The 23,939-nt window shown below is 41.8% G+C and overlaps 1 protein-coding gene and 2 non-coding genes across 8 annotated transcripts; all 3 read left to right on the plus strand.

The window, feature by feature from the left end:
• The first annotated feature begins 394 nt into the window (after positions 1-394).
• Positions 395-23,051, plus strand: eif4g1a (eukaryotic translation initiation factor 4 gamma, 1a). Of its 6 annotated transcripts, XM_023285745.3 has the most exons (33): positions 395-833; positions 2,623-2,749; positions 2,838-2,924; positions 3,159-3,191; positions 4,567-4,587; positions 4,930-5,109; positions 5,757-5,856; positions 6,810-6,920; positions 8,898-9,049; positions 9,298-9,390; positions 10,396-10,471; positions 10,573-11,442; positions 11,542-11,630; positions 11,797-11,980; positions 12,962-13,095; positions 13,342-13,461; positions 13,598-13,990; positions 14,241-14,387; positions 14,494-14,730; positions 15,633-15,737; positions 15,902-16,195; positions 16,409-16,526; positions 16,613-16,715; positions 17,320-17,651; positions 17,772-17,893; positions 18,001-18,173; positions 18,289-18,414; positions 18,729-18,810; positions 18,926-19,024; positions 19,693-19,836; positions 19,964-20,045; positions 20,296-20,436; positions 21,619-23,051. In XM_023285745.3, exons 2-33 carry the CDS (start codon positions 2,675-2,677, stop codon positions 21,798-21,800), a joined length of 5,205 nt encoding a protein of 1,734 aa, XP_023141513.2. In that variant the 5' UTR covers positions 395-833; positions 2,623-2,674; the 3' UTR covers positions 21,801-23,051. The 6 variants fall into 6 exon arrangements, with proteins under 6 accessions (XP_023141513.2, XP_023141517.2, XP_023141515.2 ...); XM_023285749.3 differs by lacking the exon at positions 6,810-6,920; XM_023285747.3 differs by lacking the exon at positions 4,567-4,587.
• Positions 14,035-14,111, plus strand: LOC111578823 (small nucleolar RNA SNORD66). The gene has a single exon (XR_002747019.1). It is a non-coding gene; the product is annotated as a small nucleolar RNA SNORD66 (small nucleolar RNA).
• Positions 15,466-15,541, plus strand: LOC111578822 (small nucleolar RNA SNORD66). Its single transcript, XR_002747018.1, has one exon. It is a non-coding gene; the product is annotated as a small nucleolar RNA SNORD66 (small nucleolar RNA).
• Positions 23,052-23,939: the final 888 nt, after the last annotated feature.

Raw genomic sequence — 23,939 nt, forward strand, 5'->3', positions numbered from 1 at the left:
TAAAAAAAAACTGTATATCAACATCATACCTACAATCTTCATAATAAATAACACTGTAGGGCCTTAGCTATAATATTTATTATGGTCAGGTAATATTGTATTTTATATGATTTCTATTGTGTTTTAATCTTTAGTATGTAAATTACTCAGGTAAATTCCTCCCATAAATAACACTTTATTTTCTATATATTGCAACGTGTTAGGTTAATTCATAACGCCAGTCTTATTTTTCTACCACAGCGACTGTTGCTTTAAATGTGCCGCATAAATAACGATGAGTTGAATTGACAATATAAGGTGATTGTGAGCTCCATGTTGATCAAATGGTTCAGGCGCCTGTATCACATGACCGAGGAAACGGCATCAAATTTTAATTTCCCCGGAAGTTACCCATGCGACTTGGAGGCGCACCGGCTCCATCCAGCAGAAACGCCGCACTATGGCCTCGCTCTGAGCCTCCTCATACGACACTTGTGTACATACCTAACCGGCAATCCGTCACCATCGACGCCTTGATCATGGACCTCCGGTCCAGAGGCTTTTTTCGGGGCCATCGGAGTTGTCAATAGTACTCCCGAAGTACTATATTATTTGATTTTGAGCACTGTCACTTTTGCACGCCCTGGGATTTAAACCGAAGTGACAGTTGTAGCACTCACCCCATCTGCCGGTTAGCTAGCTAGCTCGCTAAGTCAACAGCCAAGAAGGGCATCACTTTTCTGTTGGAGTAAAGGACAAGGAAACTACAACACCACTACTTTCACTAACAGAAGACTGATCAGAGGCCGACTCCCCGAGTTCCTATCTTGCAACACAGTCAAAACTGATTCCTGGTAAGAATAAAACCAACATACCGCGTTATTGCTAGCTGGAGCTACACCCGGGCTTCATTTTGTCAAAGGCACACAGGCTAGCTGCTGTTAGCTGGTTGAACAGGCCCTGCCGGCTGTCCGTCCACACACCCGGACAGCTAGTCGGCTAATCTTAGCCAGAACACGAAAACGGGAAAACATAATTCAATCTGAATGTTTATTCGAGTGACTGCTTAGCTAAAGTTAGTGTGATGTTTGCTGAAATGACAGCCGGGGTTATTCGCTCTTGAGGCTAATCTCCAGTTGGTCACCGTTTATCACAGCAGGCTCGGTGAGGCACCGATAGTTAGCCCCAATGCTAACTGGTTCATGGTTTAAAAGCGATTTTAACTGTGTTCGGAGACAGCGTGTATATGTCAACAATCAGACTTATATCTGGACTCATTTGGCTTGTTGCCACAATATTAGCCGACTATAACACTGAATGCCAGGGTGATGGTTTCATATGATCGTGGAGTTTGCTGGGCCTCTGTAATTAAATACACCTCGGAGGACAGGGCTGGGCTAAACTGCTAGCTAACATTGACCAACAATAGCTTAACTGTAACTTAACCTAATCGGTCTCGATGTTGCAACATTATTGCCAGAGCCGGTTTATTTGCCCTGTATGAGTCCTTGTTGTTAACATATCATCTCTTAACACAGTAAAACTATAATATAGAGCTCTGTGTACGTTAAGGTTAAATGTGGACTCAGCCACGTAGCGTAACTAAGTAAAATGTCTGTGATAGTAGGACACGTAACGCTAGCCGGCTGTAGGCTAACGATTTAACCCGTTTCGGCTGGGAAAGCTGCCATGTTAGCGGGCCGGTAAAATGTATTTTCTCCCGTATCTTAGCTAAGACACGATGTTAATCTTTTCATGAGTACCTGCCATATTTAATCACGCCTCATAAGCCTGTTAGCCATCAGTACTGGCAGAACCATATGGTAGCATTGTGCATTGATGCCCTGTCTAAAAGAAGCATGGCAGCGGCTAGCAGCTAACCATAGTTCCTGTGTCAGCAGGTGGATGGTGTATGACACGTCTGCTCGTAGTATTCATTATTTTTTAATTTACAATGCTTTAGCCGTTCCATTACCCACACAACACTTGCTCTGATGCGCAGTCACGCTTGAAATGGATGTCGAGTTGACGTTATTTGAATTGGTTATTTGCACATGTAGCTAGCACAACGAGGGCGCACTGAAGCCACTGTTAACATAGTAAATGAACTTTGACCTGAGGTATCCATTTTCTTAAATTTACTCAAAACCAGACAAATCTCAACATTCTGATGGTATACGTATAAACTTGAAATAAATCTCTAAACCGTTTTAAGTAACACCTCATTAATGTGTCTCCCATTTGTCAGGCAAAGTCTCCTTATTTTGGAGGGATTCGTAACCATCACAGTCCTTATTCGATTAATCAGTGGAAGGTTTTGAGTGGATGTTAAAATACATGAGTGCATCACAAACTGATTGTGAGAAGGAATCTAGGAGGGACAGTAACACTAATTCCACATAAGACTACAGGCATGGGACGAGCAATATGCAAGTGAATAAGACTGTGGGAGGGGGTGTTGTTATCATAGGCGAAACCACAGACCACACCCTCCCTGCTTGGTTAGATGTTGCCACACTAAAGGTTTTCATACAGTGTTGTTTGATGTCTAATCTGTATGGCTGTAATAGTCATGTTTAATTAAGATGTGCTACCCCATGCCTCAATTTGAATTTTGCCATTTCTTGCTCCTCTCTTCCTCAGAAAGGCTGGCAACACACCGCCACCCTAATGCAGAACCATAAAAGAACGTGAAATGAACAAACCACCACAGCCTATAACGGGACCTACCTCTGTCCCAAACCCTGCCCCTTCCCCTGGATTGACACAGGTGAGACGCACTGCCCAGGTGGGATCTCAGTTGTTTTGGTAGATTATATTTCAGTAACATTTGTTTTTCACCATTCTTTCCTCTAAAGGCTGCTTACGGCCCTGGACAACCTCCTTCTCTTGTTTTTGCCACCCCTCCACCTCCACAAATGAACTCTGCACCACAGCCAAGACAGGTATTGTTCCTAGCATGATTTATTTTTTTCTTCAGCTCAGGTTTTTGCGTTCAGTGTCTTAGTATGTGATCTGTATGAGAACCCTCTCTTTCCTGCTTTTTCACATGGACTTCTGACATGGCTTCTTCTGCTATAAAGCTTTTGCTAATTGTGTGTGTGTGTTGTAGCCTGTTTGCCTTCTTTCTCCTTGAATGTCAACCTTGTCTTCTTTCCTCTCTTCTGCTGTTCTCCCAGTTTGCTGCAGGGCCCCGTACTTTACACCAACAGGTACTAACACCCCTCACTTTCCCTTACATCCCCTCTGTCTCCTTAGTGTAGTGCATGTTTTCGATCCACAAGTTTGGGAATTAGATGAGAACGCTGTAGTTTTTATTAGTGTTTCCAGAGTCCGAGTAATGTCGAATTCCACATCTCATGCTAGAAATGCATAATTTTCTGTAGCAAGTTGCATAAGTCTTTAGTTGAATGTGAGTCACAATGTTTTAAAAGTAGAATTTACCTGTTATGTATTTATTTTTTCAATTTACTCCTTTACTTATTTTGCATTTACTTGACTTTTTTTTCTCCCAAAACTTCTCTGCATTTTTAGCACATTGTCCCAAAACCAGTCTGATATGACAGAAGAACTGATAACAATTTCATTTCATTCACAAATCATTGAATTTAGTTCAAATCAAAATGAGAATTGGCTTTTTTTTTTTAAAATTTAACCTTAAATTATCATGACGTACATTACCTTTAGACTTCTTACGTCTGTAAGGTGGAGCGAGTTAAATCTTGGTCTCAATCTGTCAACCGTTCAATATCAGCTTCACTTGCATCAAATTGTGCGATAAATGCCTTTTAAATCGTAATGCGACAGTGTAAATGTAAAAAAAAATACAGCTGAGAGTGATTATATATAAGTCAGTGTCATTCATTTGCGCTGCTCTTTTTGAAAATTCTACTTGACCAAAGATTTCTTCAGTTTCCAGTGTCACACAAGCTTTTTTGTTTTGCCTCCATCATTTTGGTTTGTGTGTATGCGTATACATTTCTATAACCTTTAGTTGAAAGTAATATTTCTGATATATCACTGCAGCCAGTATTTATGATATCCAGTCATTTCATGCTGTACTCTTATTAGGATGTTTCTAGTCACCCTATGTCCAATGTGGCTGTCATTGGACGTGTGTAACAGTGCAATCTTTCGCCACCGTTTTGGATTGATGACCACAGATTTAAGCACATTTCTCTCATATTTTGCGTCTCTAGCAGCGCCAAATCGCACAGTGCAAAGGAGCCTTTAATGGGGGTCAGCTTAAGACTTTAATGTTAAAGTGAATTAATCTGTGGTACCTGCAGCATTTTAACAACTGTTTTCTGCATGTGCCTGCAGCCCTTAAAATGATTTTTTTTAAACAACTCAGAAGTGGGACCCACAGGACTGGAGGGGATCCTGCTTGTGCAGACCTGTGTAGAACTGCATGTGCATCTATGGTCGTTTGAGCTTACTGTTCATGGCTGCAAGATACACTGCTGCCTCTCATACTCTTCCTTCTTACACTTTGTAATCTCAACCTTCCTCATTGTCTCTAGTCCTCATTTTCACCTTAATCTCACTCCCTCTCTTGCTCTCTGCTCATGTGTTGCGCGGCTGAAGGGTGGATACAGAGCATTGCAGGTAACGGCTTTTCTCTTCGCCCCCCTCCTCCCCCCTCTTAACTTGGGCTAACCTCAGTGTGGCAGGAAGGCATGACTTCCAGTACAGTTTAGACTCCATGTTACTCAAAAAACCTGAACATTATGTACAGGTTTGCAGAAGCTTTAAGTATATTGTTTCCAGCTGAGATTAGGAATGTGTGCAACTGGACACACGGACACAAGCAAAAATGCTTCAACATTTTCACACATGGGTTAGGACTACCACAGTTAAAACACTGAATGCACTCACACCCAGCAACAAGTCTGCTTCGGCCATGTTACATCCCGCTTTTCCTCCCTTCCCCCTCATCTATTTCTCCAGAGTTACTATCAGAACCGACCCGCCATGGCCACCAGTGCTCCAAGGGTGCAGACGAGTAGTGGCCCTCGACCTGTTGGACCTGCTCACGTCTACCCACCCAGCTCCCAGATGATGATGATTTCCCAGCAGCAGCTGCCTTTCGCTGGCTCTCCTCAGGGATACTTCATCCCCCCTGGACAGGTCAGTTCACATTCGTTATGGTGTACACATATTATTGCTCTTTCCAGCCACCTGCGTCATCATTTAAATATATTTGTTTTGAGGAGTAAGGCATTTTGTATTACCTGCAGATGTGCTCTTTAGTATAGGTTGTACACCAGCTCTTATACAATGATCTTATTACGTTCAGAGTTTTTGTCAGGTTGTCATGAGTTTTAGAGATAGTCAGCCTTAAAGTTGTTTAAGAAGCCAGCTTTACCCTACAGAGTTTTCTGATGGCTTCTTTTACGTGTATTGTTGCCACAGAGGAATTTAATTCTTTCTCAGTAAAAATGAATCAAAGCATCTGCTTGTGAAACGGGCCAGCAGCGAAGCGTTAACGGTGTCATATAGTATCATGAAGGGAAGCTCAAAAATACAGTCACAGCCAGAGAAAAATTATTGTGACTGCTTCTTAGAACCTGACAAGAGAGTGCGTGAGAAAGTAACTGTAGAAATTGACTGCATTTGAAAAACCTGTTTGGGCATGCTACACAAATGTTCCAAAACCTCTGTGAGAAAAAGGGAGGGTAATCTTGTATCAGAGTGCGCATGTGGTTTGTTACTCTGGATATAGCAGAGAGATGCCTGAAACTCTCACATCTTAAATGTTTGTTGTGTTCCTGCAGTACCGACCCCCGTACATGCCTCCTACCCAGCAGTATCCTGTGACCGGCAGTACAGCAGGCTTCTACCCAGGAACTAGCCCTGCTGAATATCCTGGTTATGGTAAGGGTTTTTGAAGAATAACAGCAACCAAGCACAACCACAGACCACAAACAGAATGTTTGTCAGGTAAAAGGGATGAAGTCTCAAACACAAGTCTCCTAAATTTATCAGAGATTTAAAGTTGGAGTTCAAGTTTAATCCATATGTGGATGTGTTTATTGTTGGGTGCGTCGTGGTTTTGCTTGGCTGTTTGACATTTTTAATGGAATCAAACCTCTGCTCTTTGTGGTGAACTGCCAGCTGCATGTAGTCTGGCTTGATTCTGCTTTGGCCTGTGTTCTTTCTATCTGCAGTCTCACCTGACACTGCCTTACAGGTTCCATGAAATGACTTTGAGACCATCATTTTCTTCCTTTTCATGTGTGTCCACATACAACAGGAGGATCAGGTGGGATTCAGTGTTATCTGGAGCCTGACTTGAATAATAATGAATTAAAGAAATAGGGAGGGGAAGAGACTCGCAAAGAAAAATGTGAACAAAACATCCAAGACCACTGCACTTTACAATTTAGAAGCATTTTCAGTAAATGCTACCCAAACACACCTCTGCCCTGTGTTACTGCTGCAAAAACTGTTTTACTTTACAACTATTCTTGCATAGATTTTATTTTTTTGAAACGTTTGATGGAATATATTAAAACCTGACTCTGTATTGGCTCGTGCACACACAGACTTGAGTGCGAGATGTTTCAGGAAACAAAACCTAAAACTTTCCAGGAAGTAAAGCAATTTAAAATCCAATGCGTATTGGCACATGAGAAAAAGCTACAGGCAGGAACACAGGGCAAGAGGACGGTGCAGGCATCGTTCATTTCATGGGACCTTCTTAACACCCTGCTTCCTCTGGATCCTCTCATTAACTCATTCTGCATCTGTCTCTTCCTGCCCTCTCTCCTTCTTTCCTCCCTCTCCCGTCCCTCACTCCCTCCCTCTCCTTTGCTGCGTTGGTTCAGAGCCCTCTCTTGCTGCGAGGGAGAGGCGGGGTGGTGGAGGGAGAGGGGGCGGGCGAGAGAACGGCCGTCTCTCTCTCCACGGTGCTCCTCTCACCTCCCAGCGCTACCCCGGTGAGTAGTGTGTGTGCTTGTGTGGTGGTCAGCAGGCTTCAGTGGCAAAAATCTCTGTGGCACTTCTTGTCTCTAATCGTGTCGTAAATGATTTTTTATTTTTTATTTTTTTTTGGTAACACAAGTGTATAACAACATGCAGATGGTGACATACACACAGTAATAGGGGATAATTGTATTTCCAGAACATCTATAGCAAACACGCGGAAAAACATTGAATTATTTTGATAATTTTTTTTGTGTGTGTGTCTAGGATTTATTTTTTACTCTTTTTTGCCCATCTCTTATACCACAAATATGCAGTAGAGAAGTTAGGAAATTCTGTTAAATGTTTAAATTAATATTGTTAATAGTCAAAAAAAAACCATCAAATCACCAAACCCAAACTGGTTGGGCTCCAAATTATTCCACCTTCCACATTTAATGTGTCAGATTTGTAATAAATGACGAATTTTTAAAGATCAATAACAGAAAGTGGATTTATAATCATAATCTATGAGGTAATGTTGACTGGGTTTATTTACTACAAATAAACTTTAGCAGACTACCTCTGTCCAACTTTCAGTCTGGATCTAAAGGTTTTTAAGGCCAATTCATAGTGTCACAGAATGACACCTGGGATTATTCCTGAGGTGTGCCGAGCACACTGGGTGGACATGGTACACGATTCCTTGAGAATTTAAGACTTTGCGCTGTTTTTGGACTGCGTCGATAGAAAGCATGTATTAATCAAAGCACCTCCAAAGTGTAGCTGCTGCTGCTTCCTTTACAACTCTTAAATGACAAATTATGAAGGCGTCAATCGTGGTGAATCTCTTTGCATAGCTTCACTTCAAAACAAACTGTTGTTTTAAGCACCATTCGTCTTTGTGGAGTTTCAGCTGTCAGTGTCTTTGCAGTGTCCACACACAGTTTGGGGCTGCAGATGCGTAGCGAACCTCGCGGACTCTCACAAACTTGGGCAGATGATAAAATTTACATCGCGTGGACTCTTGTGGGAATGCAGAGACCTAGAATTGGGCATTGCTCTCAAAGCCGGACAACCAGAATAGTTGAGGCCTATGTTTCATTCCAAATTCATTCAGTTAAACAAATCCACAAACCCGCGTGGAGCGGAAAAATCATAAAAAGAGTCTCATGGAAATGTGACAATACAAGCATACAAAAAGAACATGGAAGAATTTGGAAATCAAATGGCAAGTACAACTACATATGTGATGCTATTCAAAGTGTCTAAAGAATAAAGCGCTTTATTTGAAATCCACAGGAAAACCCCTTTTTACAAAATGTTTTTATTGGAATTCTAGATCTTAGTAAAAAGGATGGTTTTGTCCTTCAGCAAATGCCAGATCTTCTCCAGACCTAACACATGAATAGATCTCTGTCTCCTAATGTAGCAACTCACGGAGAGCGTTTACACATTGGTGTCTTAGAGATTCATTTAAATCTCATGTCCCAGATTTTTTCCACTTAAGGGCAGTACGTTCAGTCTTGCACCAGGTGGAATCAGAACTGACCCTGCACCCAAGAGCCAAGTATTTTAATCTGTATTAAATGATGTCTGGTGTTACCCAATCTGAGGTTCTTTCCCAGCTTTCATAGTCACATGGACTACTGTGACGTAGCAATGTCGCTTGAACACACAGCACATACATATATATACTAATTTGCAAGTATATTTATCTCATTTGAACACGTTTATCCACGCACAAGTTCATATCCACACAGATAAATTCTTAGTATGGAGGTACTGAGGTTTTTTTTGTGTGTGTGTGTGCGACGATATATTGAGAAATGCACCTTTATCCATTATACAGCAATTACATCCAAAATTCCCACAAACTGCTTTTCAAGGTTTTTCATGAAAACATGGCAAATACAACATTTTTGATTATAGCTGCACGAATAATGGAATCTCACACGTCCCCAATTTCTTTCGCTTTTTCTAACAATTTTTTTTTCCTTCTGCCTTTACAGCAGGAGCATACTATCCAGCGCAGCCACAGTATTCTCCATCAGTCCAGCCTGCACCAGTCATGATGAACCCCACCCAGCAACAGCAACAAGCCCCGCCTCCTCAGCAGCCACCGGCACAGTCACAAGGCCCACCAAAGAGGGAACGCAAACCGGTAGTGTGTCCCAACAAAAAGGCAGGGCACCTCTTGTCTGAGGTCAAAAAAAAAATTTGAATGGGGGTGAAAGTGTATTGTCTGTTCAATGTGGAACTTTCCCTTTTACCTGAAAATAACAATAGTATTTTTCATGATGGGTGGCAGCTATAGTTCAGTAGAGACAGGATCCTTGTGTAGTCTTTGTATTTTATTGTCGGAGACATATTTTGTGGAAACTTGACCGACGTTTTTTGTCTCTCTGACAGATAAGAATACGAGATCCCAACCAGGGTGGGCGTGATATCACAGAGGAGATCATGTCAGGGGGAAGGTCAACTACGACACCAACTCCCCCACAGGTAAGACTTCACTTTTGGAAGGCTGGCTTGTATTGACTCAGTTACACTCTGTTCATACACAACGATGCTTGTGTCTATAATGAAGGGCAGAATTGTTTCATTGACTATAATACTGACTTTAAGAAAGGATTTCATATGATTTATGGATAATGGTAGAGTGTGTCTTATTTTAGAAATCTTAACTGCTATCAACTACTCTGTACCTACTTGAAGTATTGTATGTATGGAAAATCTAATCAATTAAAAGCACAGTGAAATACAAAAAGAGGTGTAACTGTTAAAACTCCAGTTGTAAAATACGTCGCCCTGGTTTGCTCTGACTTCTGTTTTGTGTTCTTGTAGTTTAAGGGACTTTTTCTTGAAGTGACACGAAAGTATTTCAGTTTGTACTGTTACAAGAAAGTAGCAAAAAATGCACATTAGGAATTATTGCTGTTTACATAATTTAAGACAGGAGAGAGAGTTGGTCTATATGAACAAAGCACACATTGTTGGAGAAAACAAAGCACCCCTTTGAAATTCTTTACATGCCAGCTCCCAACTTGTTTATTCTTCACAAAGGTGATTGCGTGTTTTTACATCTTTGTGTTAGCATCTCATAATAGGCTCAGCTCAAATCGACCACAGTTTTATTTAACAAGCAATGCCAAGTCAAAGCAAATACACACAAATATGCACTGATATTATGAACAGAAGTAACATTTTTATGCTAATTTGTTTTAACTTGAAAGTCACCGGTCTGGTAAAAACGTGTAAATTAAATTATCCTTTATTAGGATTTGCAGTTCAGTAACATAAAAAAAACTTTAAAATAACCATGTTGAATCAATACAGTTTGATATAATCCCCATTGAAGTGATAATTGTTAGAAAAATTACATTGCAGACATGTGGTAATGAATCACAATGACTGTGTGTAGATGTTCCTAATTACCATTCAATGTGGTGTTTGTTAATTTTAATCAGAGCTTTTAAAAGAATTCTAACTACTGCTTTGTGATTGCAGGCCTCCACAACAGATGGAAGTCCTGTACAAACCAATGGGGAAGTTGTACAGCCTGTCACTGGAGTGACAAGAAGAGGTGATTACAGTTTCTCGATTTTAATTTGCTGAAAAATGCTCAATGGCTGTGTTCCACATTTTCCTTATTGTGTGATTTTTTTCATGTTTCACGCTGTCCAGATGAAAACGCAGAGCTCCCTGGTAGTGCTGAAACGCCTCCACCTCCTGCTACAGCAAACACAGAGCCTGTGCTGGAGGCCAAACAGGAAACGGACAGCCAAATAGCACTGCCTACTGAGCTCGCTGCACAATCTGTAGCTGCTGCAGCTGCTACTGAGGTGCCATCCCCATTGATAAAGGACCAGCAGCCTCCTCCTTCCCTCCCTGCAGGAGCAGCATCTACCACTCCACCTGCTGAGGCAGTAAATAAAGTCACAGCGAGTGTTGGTGACACGGTAGATGCCCCTGTTGGACCTTCAGCATCATTAGCAGTACAAGAAGCACCTGTGAAAATGGAGAAACCTCAGGCTGCTTCAGAAGAGGAAGAAATAAAAACAGAGGAAGTCAAGAAGTTGGAAAAAGAAGAGCAGGTGGCCAGCTCCAAGTTGGAGCCTGCAATTGAGATTTCAGCAGCAGCAGCGACAGTTACTCCTGTTAACCTGGCAAAAGAAGAAGCAACTATAAAGACGGAGCCGGACGTTTCCCAGCCTCCTCCCTCTGCAAAGGAACCTGTTGCTGCACAGACCCAGAACGCTGACCTGAACTCTGCCCCCGAACCTGAGCCCACACCAGTTGAAACGGCAGAGCCTCTTCTCTCCAACGGCCTTCCTCAGGAGCCTGAAGAACTGTCTGAGGATATGGCATTTCCAGACACTACATCCCATAACAAGCCCGCCGCTTCTCAATCTCAGGAATCCACACCTGTGGCTAAAACAGCAACACCAGCCCAGGAGGAAGAAGAGGAGGAGAAGAAAGAAGAGGAGTCGAAGAAGAAAATTGAGGATGCCCCTCCTGCCTCTGTTAGCTGCCCAGAGGAATCTACTATGCAAGGTACAGAGGAGACAATTCTCACTCGGATTTCAGATTGCCATATGATTCACAATGTTTGACGTGGGATTTTAATGTTAACACATCTTTCTTTTCTTGAAGCTGCTACGTCTGTGCCAAAGAAGAAGAAGAACATGAAAGAGCTCAACAAGAAGGAGGCCATTGGGGACCTCCTGGATGCCTTCACAGAGGTGTGTGTCAGCTCAGATGACAGCTTGACTGCAAGTATCACACAGACACAGTGTTCAAAAGCAGTTTCAACTATATATAAACAGTAGCGAAAACACTACATTCTCTAAAAAAAAAAAAAAAAAAGTAGCTTTCAGGTAATTGTAATATTTCTCTTCCTGTTTGCAGGAGCAGGTCGCCAGTCCTGCTTCTGAACCCTCGACCACTCAGGCCAGCCCTCCAGCTCCAGCTGAACCTTCTGCTGAAGTGGCTGATGAGACCTGGGAGGAGAAGGAGGACAAGCAGAATGCCGAGCCTGACAGGCCTAAAGCCACACCTGAGCCAACAGAGCAGAAATACCAGTACAAAGAAGGTAAGTTATGGCTTTGTGCAGTGAAATGATATCAGATTTTGTGATGTGCACCTGTAGATACTGTGTTGATGTAATAACAGTAATGTGGCACACATTTGCCGTCCAGTGACATTTTTGCGCAAGATCTCAAGATGCATATGTTCAAAGGATTTTAGTTGGTTTATTTTCAGTTAGAAATTGGTCTTCTTTGCCATTTTTGGTTATTTATATTATTTTAGTTTTTAAAAATGGATTATCTTCTCTATCCTGTCTTGCTTATTGCATACATTTTTGTTGTTGTTAGTCAACAAAGGTTCTTTTCAAATGGGCTCTACAAAAGACTTGATTTACCAAAACCATGTGGAAGGTGTCATATCCATAAAATTAAGACTAAAAATGTGATACATTTTATTAAGGAGCTTATTCCCGATACTTTACCGATGAAATTGTGTAGATGGGCTGGATTTTGGATGCTAACATTCAAGTCTGAATATGAATTACAGTTCTGAATGAAATTTATTTTTTCCTGTTACTACTTTTACTTAAATGAATGAAGAATATGTTCAGATGTACCCTCATGCCTCCATCAGTCTGACTGCATCAAGTCTTTGCTTGAGGTTTTTACTATTTAGATCCATTTGTAGGATAAGGTAAGATAAACTTGTAGCTCCATGTTTTGCACATTATTTACCTTGGAAAATAACAGATGAATTTAGAGGTTAATACTGAAATTCTGGTCACCTGCAAATTGCTTTGGGATTTAAAACATTTAAGTTTTAAAGAATCATCTTTGGAAGGGTGGAATAGGGGCTAAATTTAGAGAGGCCTGCTCACTATGAAGCAGATTCACCAATAAAGCAGCGTCCAACCTCAGTGTTCCATTCAAGAAACATTTTTCTGTCATCTTCTATCATACAAGGCTGCACCCATCTCTTAGTTTGAGAATATTTAAAGATGTACATGTAGCCCTCTGCATTCACACATCCCATTTCCATTACTTAGAACAATGGAAGCCGATAAACCCAGAGGACAAGAAGCGGTACGACAGGGAGTTCCTCCTGGGCTTCCAGTTCATCAGCGCCAGCATGCACAAACCTGAGGGCTTGCCTATAATCAGTGACGTGGTCCTGGACAAGGTACGTGATGTTTTGATTCACTGAAAGAACCTGTTTTTTTAAGGACCTAAAGTATGTTTTGATGACTCCGTCCACAGCTGTAAGCAGCTTAGCTTTAGCTCTGGTCCTTCTGGATGTTTCTCTAAACTGGGAGCTAATTGGCATAACTAGTTGTTACATATATCATGCAGATTATGGCAGATCATCCATTCATGGTACTGTTTTGAAAGTTTTTTGTGAGTACAAATGTCATTGTTTTAACTTCAGGTGAACAAGACTCCACTGCGGCCTGCTGATCCAGCTCGGCTGATGAGTGTTGGTCCTGATTTTACTCCCTCGTATCTGGGGAATCTTGGGAGCAGATCAGTGGGAGGACCACGAGGCCCAGTCAGTGAATTTGTCTCTTTCTGATGTCATCTACTCCTATTTTTTTATAATCCATAAATTTGGTATAGTTAGATATTTTTCTACAAAGTTTGTTTATACTGACTTTTGTAAATATTCACCCTTTTGACAAATTTAGCCCGCTGGACCTCGTCGCTCCCAGCAGGGTCAGCGGAAAGAGCCCAGGAAAATCATCAGCAGCATGTCCCTCAATGACGACGTGCAGCTCAACAAGGCTGAGAAGGCCTGGAAGCCTTCTGTGAAGAAGTCCACTCGCAGCCGTGCTGCAGAGGAGGTGGAAGACAGCGAAGATCCAGAACAGGCAAAGACTCAAGATTTGTTCAAGCGCCTGCGCAGCATCCTCAACAAGCTGACCCCGCAGAAGTTTCAGGAGCTGATGAAGCAGGTGACGGACCTGAAAATAGACACCGAGGAGAGGCTTAAGGGAGCCATTGACCTCATCTTTGAGAAGGCCATCTCAGAGCCCAACTTCTCTGTGGCCTATGCCAACATGTGCCGCTGCCTTATGGGGGTAAGTCATGTGAATGTATCTGAATTTTGCACACTTATCATTTGCTCCAATGATGACTTCTGTTTTGGGCCACGTGTCTGGGCCACTGAATGATCATGATGGTATTGAGGAACTGAAGGAGCATGCTTTCAAACTTTTCTACTTACAGATATACTACTTTCTAATACCAATTTCATGTACCATATGAATATTGCTAAATGTAAAACGTACATTAAGGCTCATCGTCCTATTCAATGTTGTCTTTCCTCAGTTGAAAGTCCCCACCTCAGACAAGCCAGGAGTTTTTGCGAACTTCCGCAAACTGCTGCTCAACCGCTGCCAGAAAGAATTTGAGAAGGACCAAGATGATGATGAGATCTTTGAGAGAAAGCAAAAGGAGATGGAGGCTGCCAAAGATGTAAGAAAAGCATTTTGACTGAAACTTTCAAAATCAGCAGTTCTCGTTTAGCCTAACCTAATCATTTGGCTGTAATGCTGAGCACAGACATTATTTCTGCCCTTAGGAAGAGGAGCGTGAGCGCTTGAGGGTGGAGCTGGAAGAGGCCAAAGACAAGGCTCGACGTCGCTCACTGGGAAACATCAAGTTTATTGGTGAACTCTTCAAGCTTAAGATGCTGACAGAAGCCATCATGCATGACTGTGTAGTGAAACTACTGAAGAATCATGATGAAGAGTCTCTTGAGTGTCTCTGCAGACTGCTCTCCACTATTGGCAAAGACCTGGACTTTGAGAAAGCAAAGGTAAGTAAATCACGAACATGGATGGAAGTCCATGATGCTTATAAACAACCACACATGTACACTCTGAACCCCCAAGCAGTTTCCAGGTGCTCTGTTCCCCCTCCTCACAGTTGTAGTCACTGTGGGCTTGATTTTTACTGCTTTATAAAGACCAAGCCATGGTTGTGCTGTTTCCATAGAGGTTTAGAAGTAGAAAGCACTCTGTAGTATAATACAGGCATATTGCTATACATTTTTTTAAAAAAAAGAAAGAAAGTTGAATTTCTTTGATTTCACAAAAATTGAAAAGTCAAACGTAGAAATCAACATTTCCCAAATATCCACAAATGTTACCAGTATTGAAGAACATCCTTTCTTTTTTTTTTTTTACACTCAGCCTTTAAAAAGCCATTTTCAACTGGCCATTCTATAAATAGTTTGTACAAGTAAAATCTGCAGTCAAGTGTCATTGTTTACGCGTCACGGCTCCCCAGAGAGCCTGCTGCCGCTGCTGAAAAAAATCCTAGAGGAAACACTGCTTTTTTATTTCTTTAAAATCACTGACGTGGAGTAAAGTGACTTTACTGAATTGGGACCAAATTAAGCAGCAGATGAGTGCAAGGACTGTTGGAAGGTTGACAGCCTGATGATTCTTTCTTTTTTCAAAGATTCTGCCTCATAAATTTGGTCATTTTGGCAATTTTTCTTTGTTTTAAGGTAACACATTGGGTTTTTGGGTTCAGAGGCTTAAAATGTCTCCAGTGATGACTTTTGTTTTGTGCCACGTGTCTGGGCCACTGATTAGTAGTGATGGGTTTGAGGAACTGAGGAGACATTTCTCTACATATTACATTACTCATCTCATTTGTCGCCATTTTATAGCAACGACTCATAAAAGCCACTCTTTTCCATGTCCCTCCCAGCCTCGTATGGATCAGTATTTTAATCAGATGGACAAAATCATCAAAGAGAGAAAGACCTCATCCAGAATCCGCTTCATGCTGCAAGATGTCCTGGACCTCAGAAAGGTAAATTCATCCACAACAGTATTTAGCAATGAAGAGCTGATACCAAGCATTTGTTGTAGTGACCATTACTAAGCATTCCTTTTAATTATGGATGGATTATGAGTCATATGGGAATCCTGTGTGTTATTGGAACATTTTAATCATGTTCCTTCTCTGTTCCATAGAGTAACTGGGTGCCTCGCAGAGGTGACCAAGGTCCTAAAACAATCGACCAGATCCACAAGGAGGCCGAGATGGAGGAGCACAGGGAACATATCAAAGTCCAGCAGCAGCTCCTGTCAAAGAAAGAAGGTGGAGGAGGAGGAGGAGGCGGCAGGATGGGAGGGAGCATGGGAGGCCGCGGCCCTCACACACCAGGAGGAGGCCGAACCAGCCAACCTCAGGATGAAGGGTGGAACACGGTGCCCATCTCCAAGAACAGACCCATCGACACTACCCGCCTTAGCAAGATCACAAAGGTAAAGTCCAAAAACTTCAGGTTCACTTTCTCTCCTGCCTTGATGCCCACTGGTACATTTAAATATAGTGTTTTAAAGACAAATAGTAAGATTGCCAAAGCATGCACACTCATTCTGATCAGTCAAGGGTTATTAAAGTGAAAGTTGAACTTAATAAACTAGGATGTCTGTGTATGTAACATGCCTATAAATGTAACTTTTGGTATCCTTTAGCCTGGTGCTCTGGACTTCAACAATCAGCTGTTGGCTCCAGGCGGCAAAGGCATGTGGGGTAGTTGGGGAAAAGGCAGCAGTGGAGGAAGTGGAGCGAAACCTGCGAGTGGAGAGCAGGGTAAGAACATCTTCTTCGAAAAGACAGCATGGCTTTATGGTTGTTTTAGTGGTTTGGCTCTCAGTCATCTTTTTCCATCTTTTTAGACTCTGGGCGTCCGGCCACCAGCACTCTCAACCGCTTCTCTGCCCTGCAGCAGTCTGGTTCATTGTTGTCATCCACAGACTCTGATCGAAGAGTTCCTCAGAGGTATTTATAAACCACAGATATTTTATCTCTGAAGTTAAATTTTTCTGTCATGCTTTAATGCTGTATTCTTTTCTGCTGCTTTGCTGTTCAAAATAAAAGGTCCTTTAGAGTTTTTGTGCATGTTACTTTTTTTATACATACTCCTCTGTTTTTAAATGTCATTATTACGTATCCTCAGTCCTGCTGCCTTTAAGTTTAAGTGTTGCTAAAAGGCCCACCATGAATATATGCACTAAATGTGCATCTGTGTAGCGCTGTTTGTATGCAAACTGATAAAGGCAGTCAATTTTTCAAGAATCCCTCAGAGAGAGCACAGAATCCACTTTGTAAACAAGTTGGAGGCTCTTGTCTGATTAACACTTCACTGCTGCTAAGACATATGAGCACTAATTATACTGAAGATAGCTGTTCAGAAGTAACATTTAAGACAATTTCCAGACAAGCTTTTTGCACTTTAAATCGTATAAATCCTGCCTTTACCTAATCCCTCATACCATATCAAAAATCATTAAGAGTTTATGCATATGGCCTGTTCAGTGATCAGCTTAAGTTTTGATAGCACAGCATGATAAATGTGCTCCTGTGCCTCACTTAAAACCTTTAGGTCAAGCTCCAGCCGTGAACGTGGCGGCGACAGAGACAGGAGCGACCGTGACAGGGATCGGTTTGACAGATTTGATCGCAGCGAGGGACGGGAAGGCAACCAAATCACCAAGAGAAGCTTTAGCAGAGAGTCGCAGGAGCGCGGCGGGAGGGGCGGAGACAGCCGGGCCTCAAACGAGCCGGTGCGTCGCGTCGCCAGCATGACCGACGATCGGGACAGAGGAAGCAGAGACAGAGGAAGCAGGGATCGAGGAAGCAGAGACAGAGGAAGCAGGGATCGAGGAAGCAGAGATCGAGGAAGTCGGGACAGGGGTCCAAGCAAAGACCTCACAGGTATAAAAGCCATTGAAATTAATTGGAGCAAGACTGTAGTTGTTTATGTATGTATTTAGGAAACACAAGAGGAAAGAAGACTGAATTTGAACTCGTATTTTCACCATTTTTCCTCTGCAGTTAAGCGTGAGAGCGCCCCCACTCCTCCTCCTTCTCTTCCTAAACCTTCCATGTCTGAAGAGGAGGTGGAGAAGAAGTCAAATGCCATCATTGAGGAATACCTCCACATCAATGACTTAAAGGTACAAACACAACATCATGCAACAACGTGAACTAAACCTAAGTGTATGCATTCACTGGTTTATGAGCGCTGACGTCTTTCCGGTTTCTTCTTCTTGTCGTGCTGTAGGAGGCGTTGCAATGCGTGGCTGAGCTCAATAGTGCCTCGCTGCTCTATGTGTTTGTGCGGAACGGCTTGGAGTCGACACTTGAACGCAGCACCATTGCGAGAGAGCACATGGGCCTGTTGCTGCACCAACTTACAAAGGCAGGAACGTTGCCCACACAGCAGTACTACAAAGGGTGAGAAGCATCGCATTGTTTAGAGTAGCCGAATTAACTCTCGACGAGACTTTTTGAGGAAATATCACTAAAGCTTATTCTGAGGTTGAGTACTGTTTGTTTGTGCTGTTTTTAGGCTACAAGAGATCCTGGAGGTGGCAGAAGACATGGCCATAGATATACCTCACATCTGGCTCTACCTGGCTGAACTCATTACCCCCATGCTCCATGAGGGAGGCATCCCTATGGGACAGCTCTTCAGGTGAGTGTGGAGATTTGTGTTTTCTTTCTTTTTCAGATTTTTTTCAGTTTCGTTGCAGAACGACACTCTTCTCGCTGCTGCAACTGAAAGATATTTGAATGTCACTGACCATCTTCCTTCTGAAATAAACGATTTCGAGTGAAATGTATAACTAGGTCACTTATTTCTAGTAGGAACGCTTAAACATATTTAGAGCATCTGATCATCATTTTTTTTGCCTCAAGTATACCTATGTTTTTTAACAAAAATGCTGTTAAACAGCTGAACCGTAAAGCAGTTTAAGAAAGCTGAATCCACTGTAATTGTGTCTTCAGGGAGATCTCGAAGCCTCTTGTGCCTCTGGGGAAGGCTGGCGTGCTGCTGGCACAGATCCTCACGTTGCTTTGCAAAGGAATGGTATGTACATATCTCAAAAAGGCTTAGTGGACGTGGAGTGTAACGTTTAAAAGTACTTCATGCAGTTGGACGTTTTAGATTCACTGAGCTTAATGTGTTTTATTTCTCTCATCAGACCCCCAAGAAAGTTGGGGCTTTGTGGACAGAGGCTGGGCTGAACTGGAATGATTTCCTGCCTAAGGATGAAGACGTCAACAAGTTTGTCACTGATCAGGTACGAGAAAGACATTTGAATTTTAGACATTAAAACACGACAACTGAAAACACAAACCTTTTTATGTCTTTTTTACGCTATTGAAAAAGAAGAATTTTAAAGCAGCTGTAATTGATATTTGTCTAACAACAATGCATCAAATGGCAACGTTGAAAAGTTGTGAAAGTAGAAAATGCTCATCGTGATGCACCTATAGAGAATTATCACCCAGATTTCTAGCTCTGCTCAGTTTTTCCTCAGCTTTACAGTGAGTCATACCTGTTTGTTTAGCTGTCTGACCTGCAGCTGTATTGTTTAGGTTCACAGCGCTCTGGATTTATAACACAGTAGGCTGTTTTTTCTCAGTAAAAGCTAAAAAAAATGAGTGTACACTACCCGGTCAGAGCCAAATGTATAGTCAGACACAGTTAGAGGCTCGGGGCTTAGCAGAGTGAAGCATTTAGCAACGGAATAATTGGATATTTTGATCCATAACAATGAATATTGAATTTGGATTTGCCAAGTGGCTAGAAACAGGAGTCCAAATGAATGCTGTACTTCCTAAACTGCTAAATATGTGGCCCATTCACTGCTCACAAGTTCAGTTGGTTCTGTTCTCCCCAAGAGGAAAAGGAAATAACTAGTGGCGTGTTGCTAAAGCATGTCTTTGGGCTTTGTCTTCATTTCAGAAAGTGGAGTTCACCACAGGAGAGGACACGGAGGCAAAGGAAGTTGTTAAGAAGAAGGTCCTCACTTCAGAGGAGCTCAACAAACAGCTGGACCGACTCCTCCAGGACAAGGCCGACAACCAGCGCATCAGAGACTGGGTTGAGGTGCGTTTCAGTGCTCGTGATGGTCAATCAGGATTTTTCAGCTGGCTTTATGTCAAACTTGAATACATCCTGCTTGTTTTTCTTCATCCAATCTAAAGCTATCCCTTCTCTTGAACTGCGTTTTCAGGCTAACTTGGACGAGCAGCAGACTGCCTCCAACCAGTTTGTGCGAGCGCTGATGACATCGGTCTGCCAGTCTGCCATCATATGTAAGTGTGACTAACACAACATGTAGAAACGGGAGCCGTCTGTGCGTTTGTCTCTAAAATTATCCTGTAACTCTGCATTAGTCACCACTCACCGCAGCACACGCTCCTGAAGTGGGGACATACAATGAGTCATTATATTAACAGTGACAGATCCCAATATGTCATTGATTTTACAGCTCCAGAAGTAAATTAGCAACGTCACAGAAAGTTCATGGTTTGTCTGAACAAGTGTTTACTTCTTCTCCTTCAGGTGACAACCCGTACAAGGTGGATGCTCAGCAGATCAGTCAGAGAGCCAGTCTGCTGCAGAGATACTTAAGTGATGAGCTGAAAGAGCTGCAGGCCCTTTACGCCCTCCAGGCTCTGATGGTGCACATGGAGCAACCAGCCAGTGAGTGTCACGCTTCGAACACGGCCCAATACTGTCGAACCTGCAGAGAAACACAAGTGTGATGCTAGTGCTTTTTCAGAATGTCAAGTAGGAAGAAATTCAAACTGAATCTGTTCCATTTTTTGCCTTTGGTTGATGCTGATTGAATTTGCAAATATTATGAAACAATACATGTTCATTCAATCATTCAGTATATTCATGGAAGAATTATCCTCCATTTTAAATATTTACTTTCATAAGCATCAAAAGATTAATGAAATGGGGGCAGACTACCTCTGATTTTGAATCGATTTGGCCTCCCCAGCTTCAAAAAAGCACAAGTAAAACACAATCATGTAAATATCCCATTCAAAATATACGGTGTCATTTCACATTATTTATCACTTACAGTAATTAAGCTGATTGGAAAAATTGATCATATCAATATTTCATCATATTGATATCAATGCTGTTGGCATTTAAGAAACCATCTTCCTTCCATCCACTTAATTTCTTTATGTCGTCGTGAAAAATCTCACTATTTTATATTTGTAAGCTACTAATATCCCGACTGACATGTTCAGGTCTTTTTTAAGAGGCTTCTATCTGCAGTGAAACTTGAAAAGTGCAGCTTGAGTCATTGTTTTGCAGCAGCTCAGTTCTCTCTGTACACAGTGAAACAGCAGACCTGCTCTGAAAGGATATTTTTTTGAGGGATTTTTATTTTTATTTTTTTTAAATGCTGTTTTTGACTTTGCATGGTTGAATTAAGAAGTAATAATTTTAAAAATATCGTCTCCCTGGCTACTGGCACTTAGTACTAATTGGAATTTGACTGCTGTAGCTGCATATTTGATTAGCTGCTGTCCCTTGCAAGTGCCGAATCCTCTGTCACTGGGAGAAGTCTAAATTATATGATGCCATATACCAACAGCAGGTCAACTAATAGAAAAAGTGACTTTTTTTTTTCAACAAATATCCTAAGTGTCCTTCAGTGTGCACAAACAGTAACTTCAAAATTAATGTAGCTGTAAGAGCGCCATCAATGCAGCACAAACAAACCACAGCTTGCATTTTCTGTAACATGATTTTTAACTCACCTACAGCAAACTGTGTGAGAGGACTTAATTTGCTGCAACTAGCCATCAGTTCCTTCAGTGCCAGTGCTCGATCAATACTGACCTCTGTGTTCTGTCCCTGCAGACCTGCTGCGGATGTTCTTCGACGCCTTGTACGATGAGGATGTTATTAAAGAGGAGGCCTTCTACAAATGGGAATCCAGCAAAGACCCTGCGGAGCAAACAGGCAAAGGTGTGGCCTTGAAGTCTGTCACCGCCTTCTTCACCTGGCTCCGTGAGGCCGAGGAGGAGTCTGACAAGGACTGAAAGACTAAACTGAAAGCTGCTGCCCCCCTTTGGCAAGGCGAGGGCTCGGCAGGCAGCCGTGGAGTCATGGACAATATTGCCAGAGAGGCAGACTCAAATCAATCCTCAATGAGGATAAATCTTTATTACTTTTTCTTTTCTTTGAGGGATGGACTCAGAAAACAATCATTTCCCTCTAACCTCCCCCTCTTGCTTCCTCATTATTTCCCCACCTGCTTTACACAGCAAGTGTCCTCGTGAAATAAACTTGAAAACTGATTCAGCAGGATTGCTTGTTAACGAGGTGTGAAGTATCCCACATCACTACGAAACTGTTTTTTTCTGTCACAGTAATGCAAACCAACGGGCTGCTTTTCCATTGTCCTAGACAACTGTAATGCCTAACATCCAATCCAATCTGACGAAGAAACAGCAGGGGGCGTGTGGTGCAGCGGGGTCCCCTGACACGTGGGTATCATCATGCCATAACGTGTGTTCAAACACAGCTCTTATGTCTTTGTCCTTTCCTGGAGTGTGCAGCATGACTGAAGTGTGTTTCTATTAATACAGTGGACAAAACGTTCGTAGACAAAAATGTACATGAACTAATCTTAATTTGATGGATGGAGTTTTTAAAGCAAAGGTTGTCTATTTTCTCTTCCTGTTTCCTACCATGAACTTGCAGAGGACACAGGCCTGATGTTGACCTTGACTACTAGGGGGTGGTCTTAATGCTTCCTCTAAAGCCATCCTCTCCCATCCCCAGTAGCGAACCACACTGACTGACTCTTCATCTTTACCTCTTCTGGCTGTTGTAGAGGACACTTAATGACCCAATCACCGTTAAAACTTGAAATCTACAGAAAATTGACTTGATGAAATATATAAAGTTAAAAAAAACAACAAAAACAAACGAAAAAAAACACAGAAATGATCCGAAAGCCTTTTCTACTTTAAGTGGAAACTCATTTCAGGAGCGTTCTGTAAATATATAATAATGATAATAATAAAAAACTTTTTTTTTCAGTTTTATTTTTCAGAAACAATAAATTGCTGATGTAATTGCAGTGTCTCCTTTTCCAACAGAAACCACAGTTGTCCAGATGCAGAGAGATGCTTTAGATAATCCATTGATTATTAGTTTTATTGGAATTTTGTAAATATTTTTTTGCTTTCTTTATTTAAGAAATTATTGCTTCTTTTGCATCGGAAACTGGAAAGTTGAGGTAACGGAACATTGCAAATAAAGAACTTATTAAATTGCTGAGCAGAGTTTTGTGTGCGAAACGTGTTGGATTCCTCTGTGATTTCATGGTTTGTACCGAGGACGCTCCCTTCTCATACTGACCTCATTTAGCAGATCAGGTGTCGGCTATGACTTTACCGCTCCACATTAAACACAGTTTCTAGGTCATAAAAAATTGATGTGTCCGCTATCAGTTGCATTCATTCAGGCGCAGTGAGCCTGTGGCGGTGCGGTGTTTGTAAATGTGAGGAAAAGGAGACGCACAGGTATCAGGTGAGTCTTCAGCATCTAGAAAACAATGTAGCTGCTGCAACCCAGTGTAGTATGGAGGCCAGAATCACCCACTGGGTCACCCTGGGGGGGGGTAAAGGAGCTGCTGGACTCCACTGACCCTTTACATCATAATGAAGCTGATTAGCTTCATTATGATTTGTTTTATTATTGTTCAGTGTATAGAATGTCCCACAACCTGAGATTGATTCATTTGTAACATGTTATAAATATGCCAGGAGGTTGAGAGGGAAGTCTAGGAGTGTAGTTTTTATTCCTTTCAGCACTTTGTGTTACATTCTATTTGTGCAACATAAAAACAGTCTGATTTGCGTAGCACTTAGACATAACTAGAAAAAATTATTTTGAGGCCACAAGTTTTTTTTCCCCGAACTTCCTCAGAGTTTGAATTAGGTGTTGACCGATGTTTTTACTTGCTTGTTTTGTTCTTCTACTTCTGGGCCAATACCGATACTGATCATTGGCAATCACATTTGGCTACCTTATTGACAAAGGGTCACTCAATATGTACACATTTACATTTACACACTATAAAAACAGATCCTGTAAAATTAGTGAAAATCTAGCAGCAAGCCAGAAAAACACAAGTTAAAAAACTAAAATAATAGAATAAGTGTGAAAAT

This window comes from Amphiprion ocellaris, chromosome 10 (genome assembly GCF_022539595.1).
Source record: "Amphiprion ocellaris isolate individual 3 ecotype Okinawa chromosome 10, ASM2253959v1, whole genome shotgun sequence".
Taxonomy (NCBI): Eukaryota; Metazoa; Chordata; class Actinopteri; family Pomacentridae; genus Amphiprion; species Amphiprion ocellaris.

What these genes read in the sequence shown, in the direction of transcription:
- eif4g1a (XM_023285745.3), top strand. Translation starts at nt 2,675, where the DNA reads ATGAACAAACCACCACAGCCTATAACGGGACCTACCTCTGTCCCAAAC. An exon ending in TGTGCCGCTGCCTTATGGGG is followed by an intron (nt 13,991 to 14,240) that starts GTAAGTCATGTG and finishes GTCTTTCCTCAG; the next exon opens with TTGAAAGTCCCCACCTCAGA. An exon ending in ACACAGCAGTACTACAAAGG is followed by an intron (nt 18,174 to 18,288) that starts GTGAGAAGCATC and finishes TGCTGTTTTTAG; the next exon opens with GCTACAAGAGATCCTGGAGG.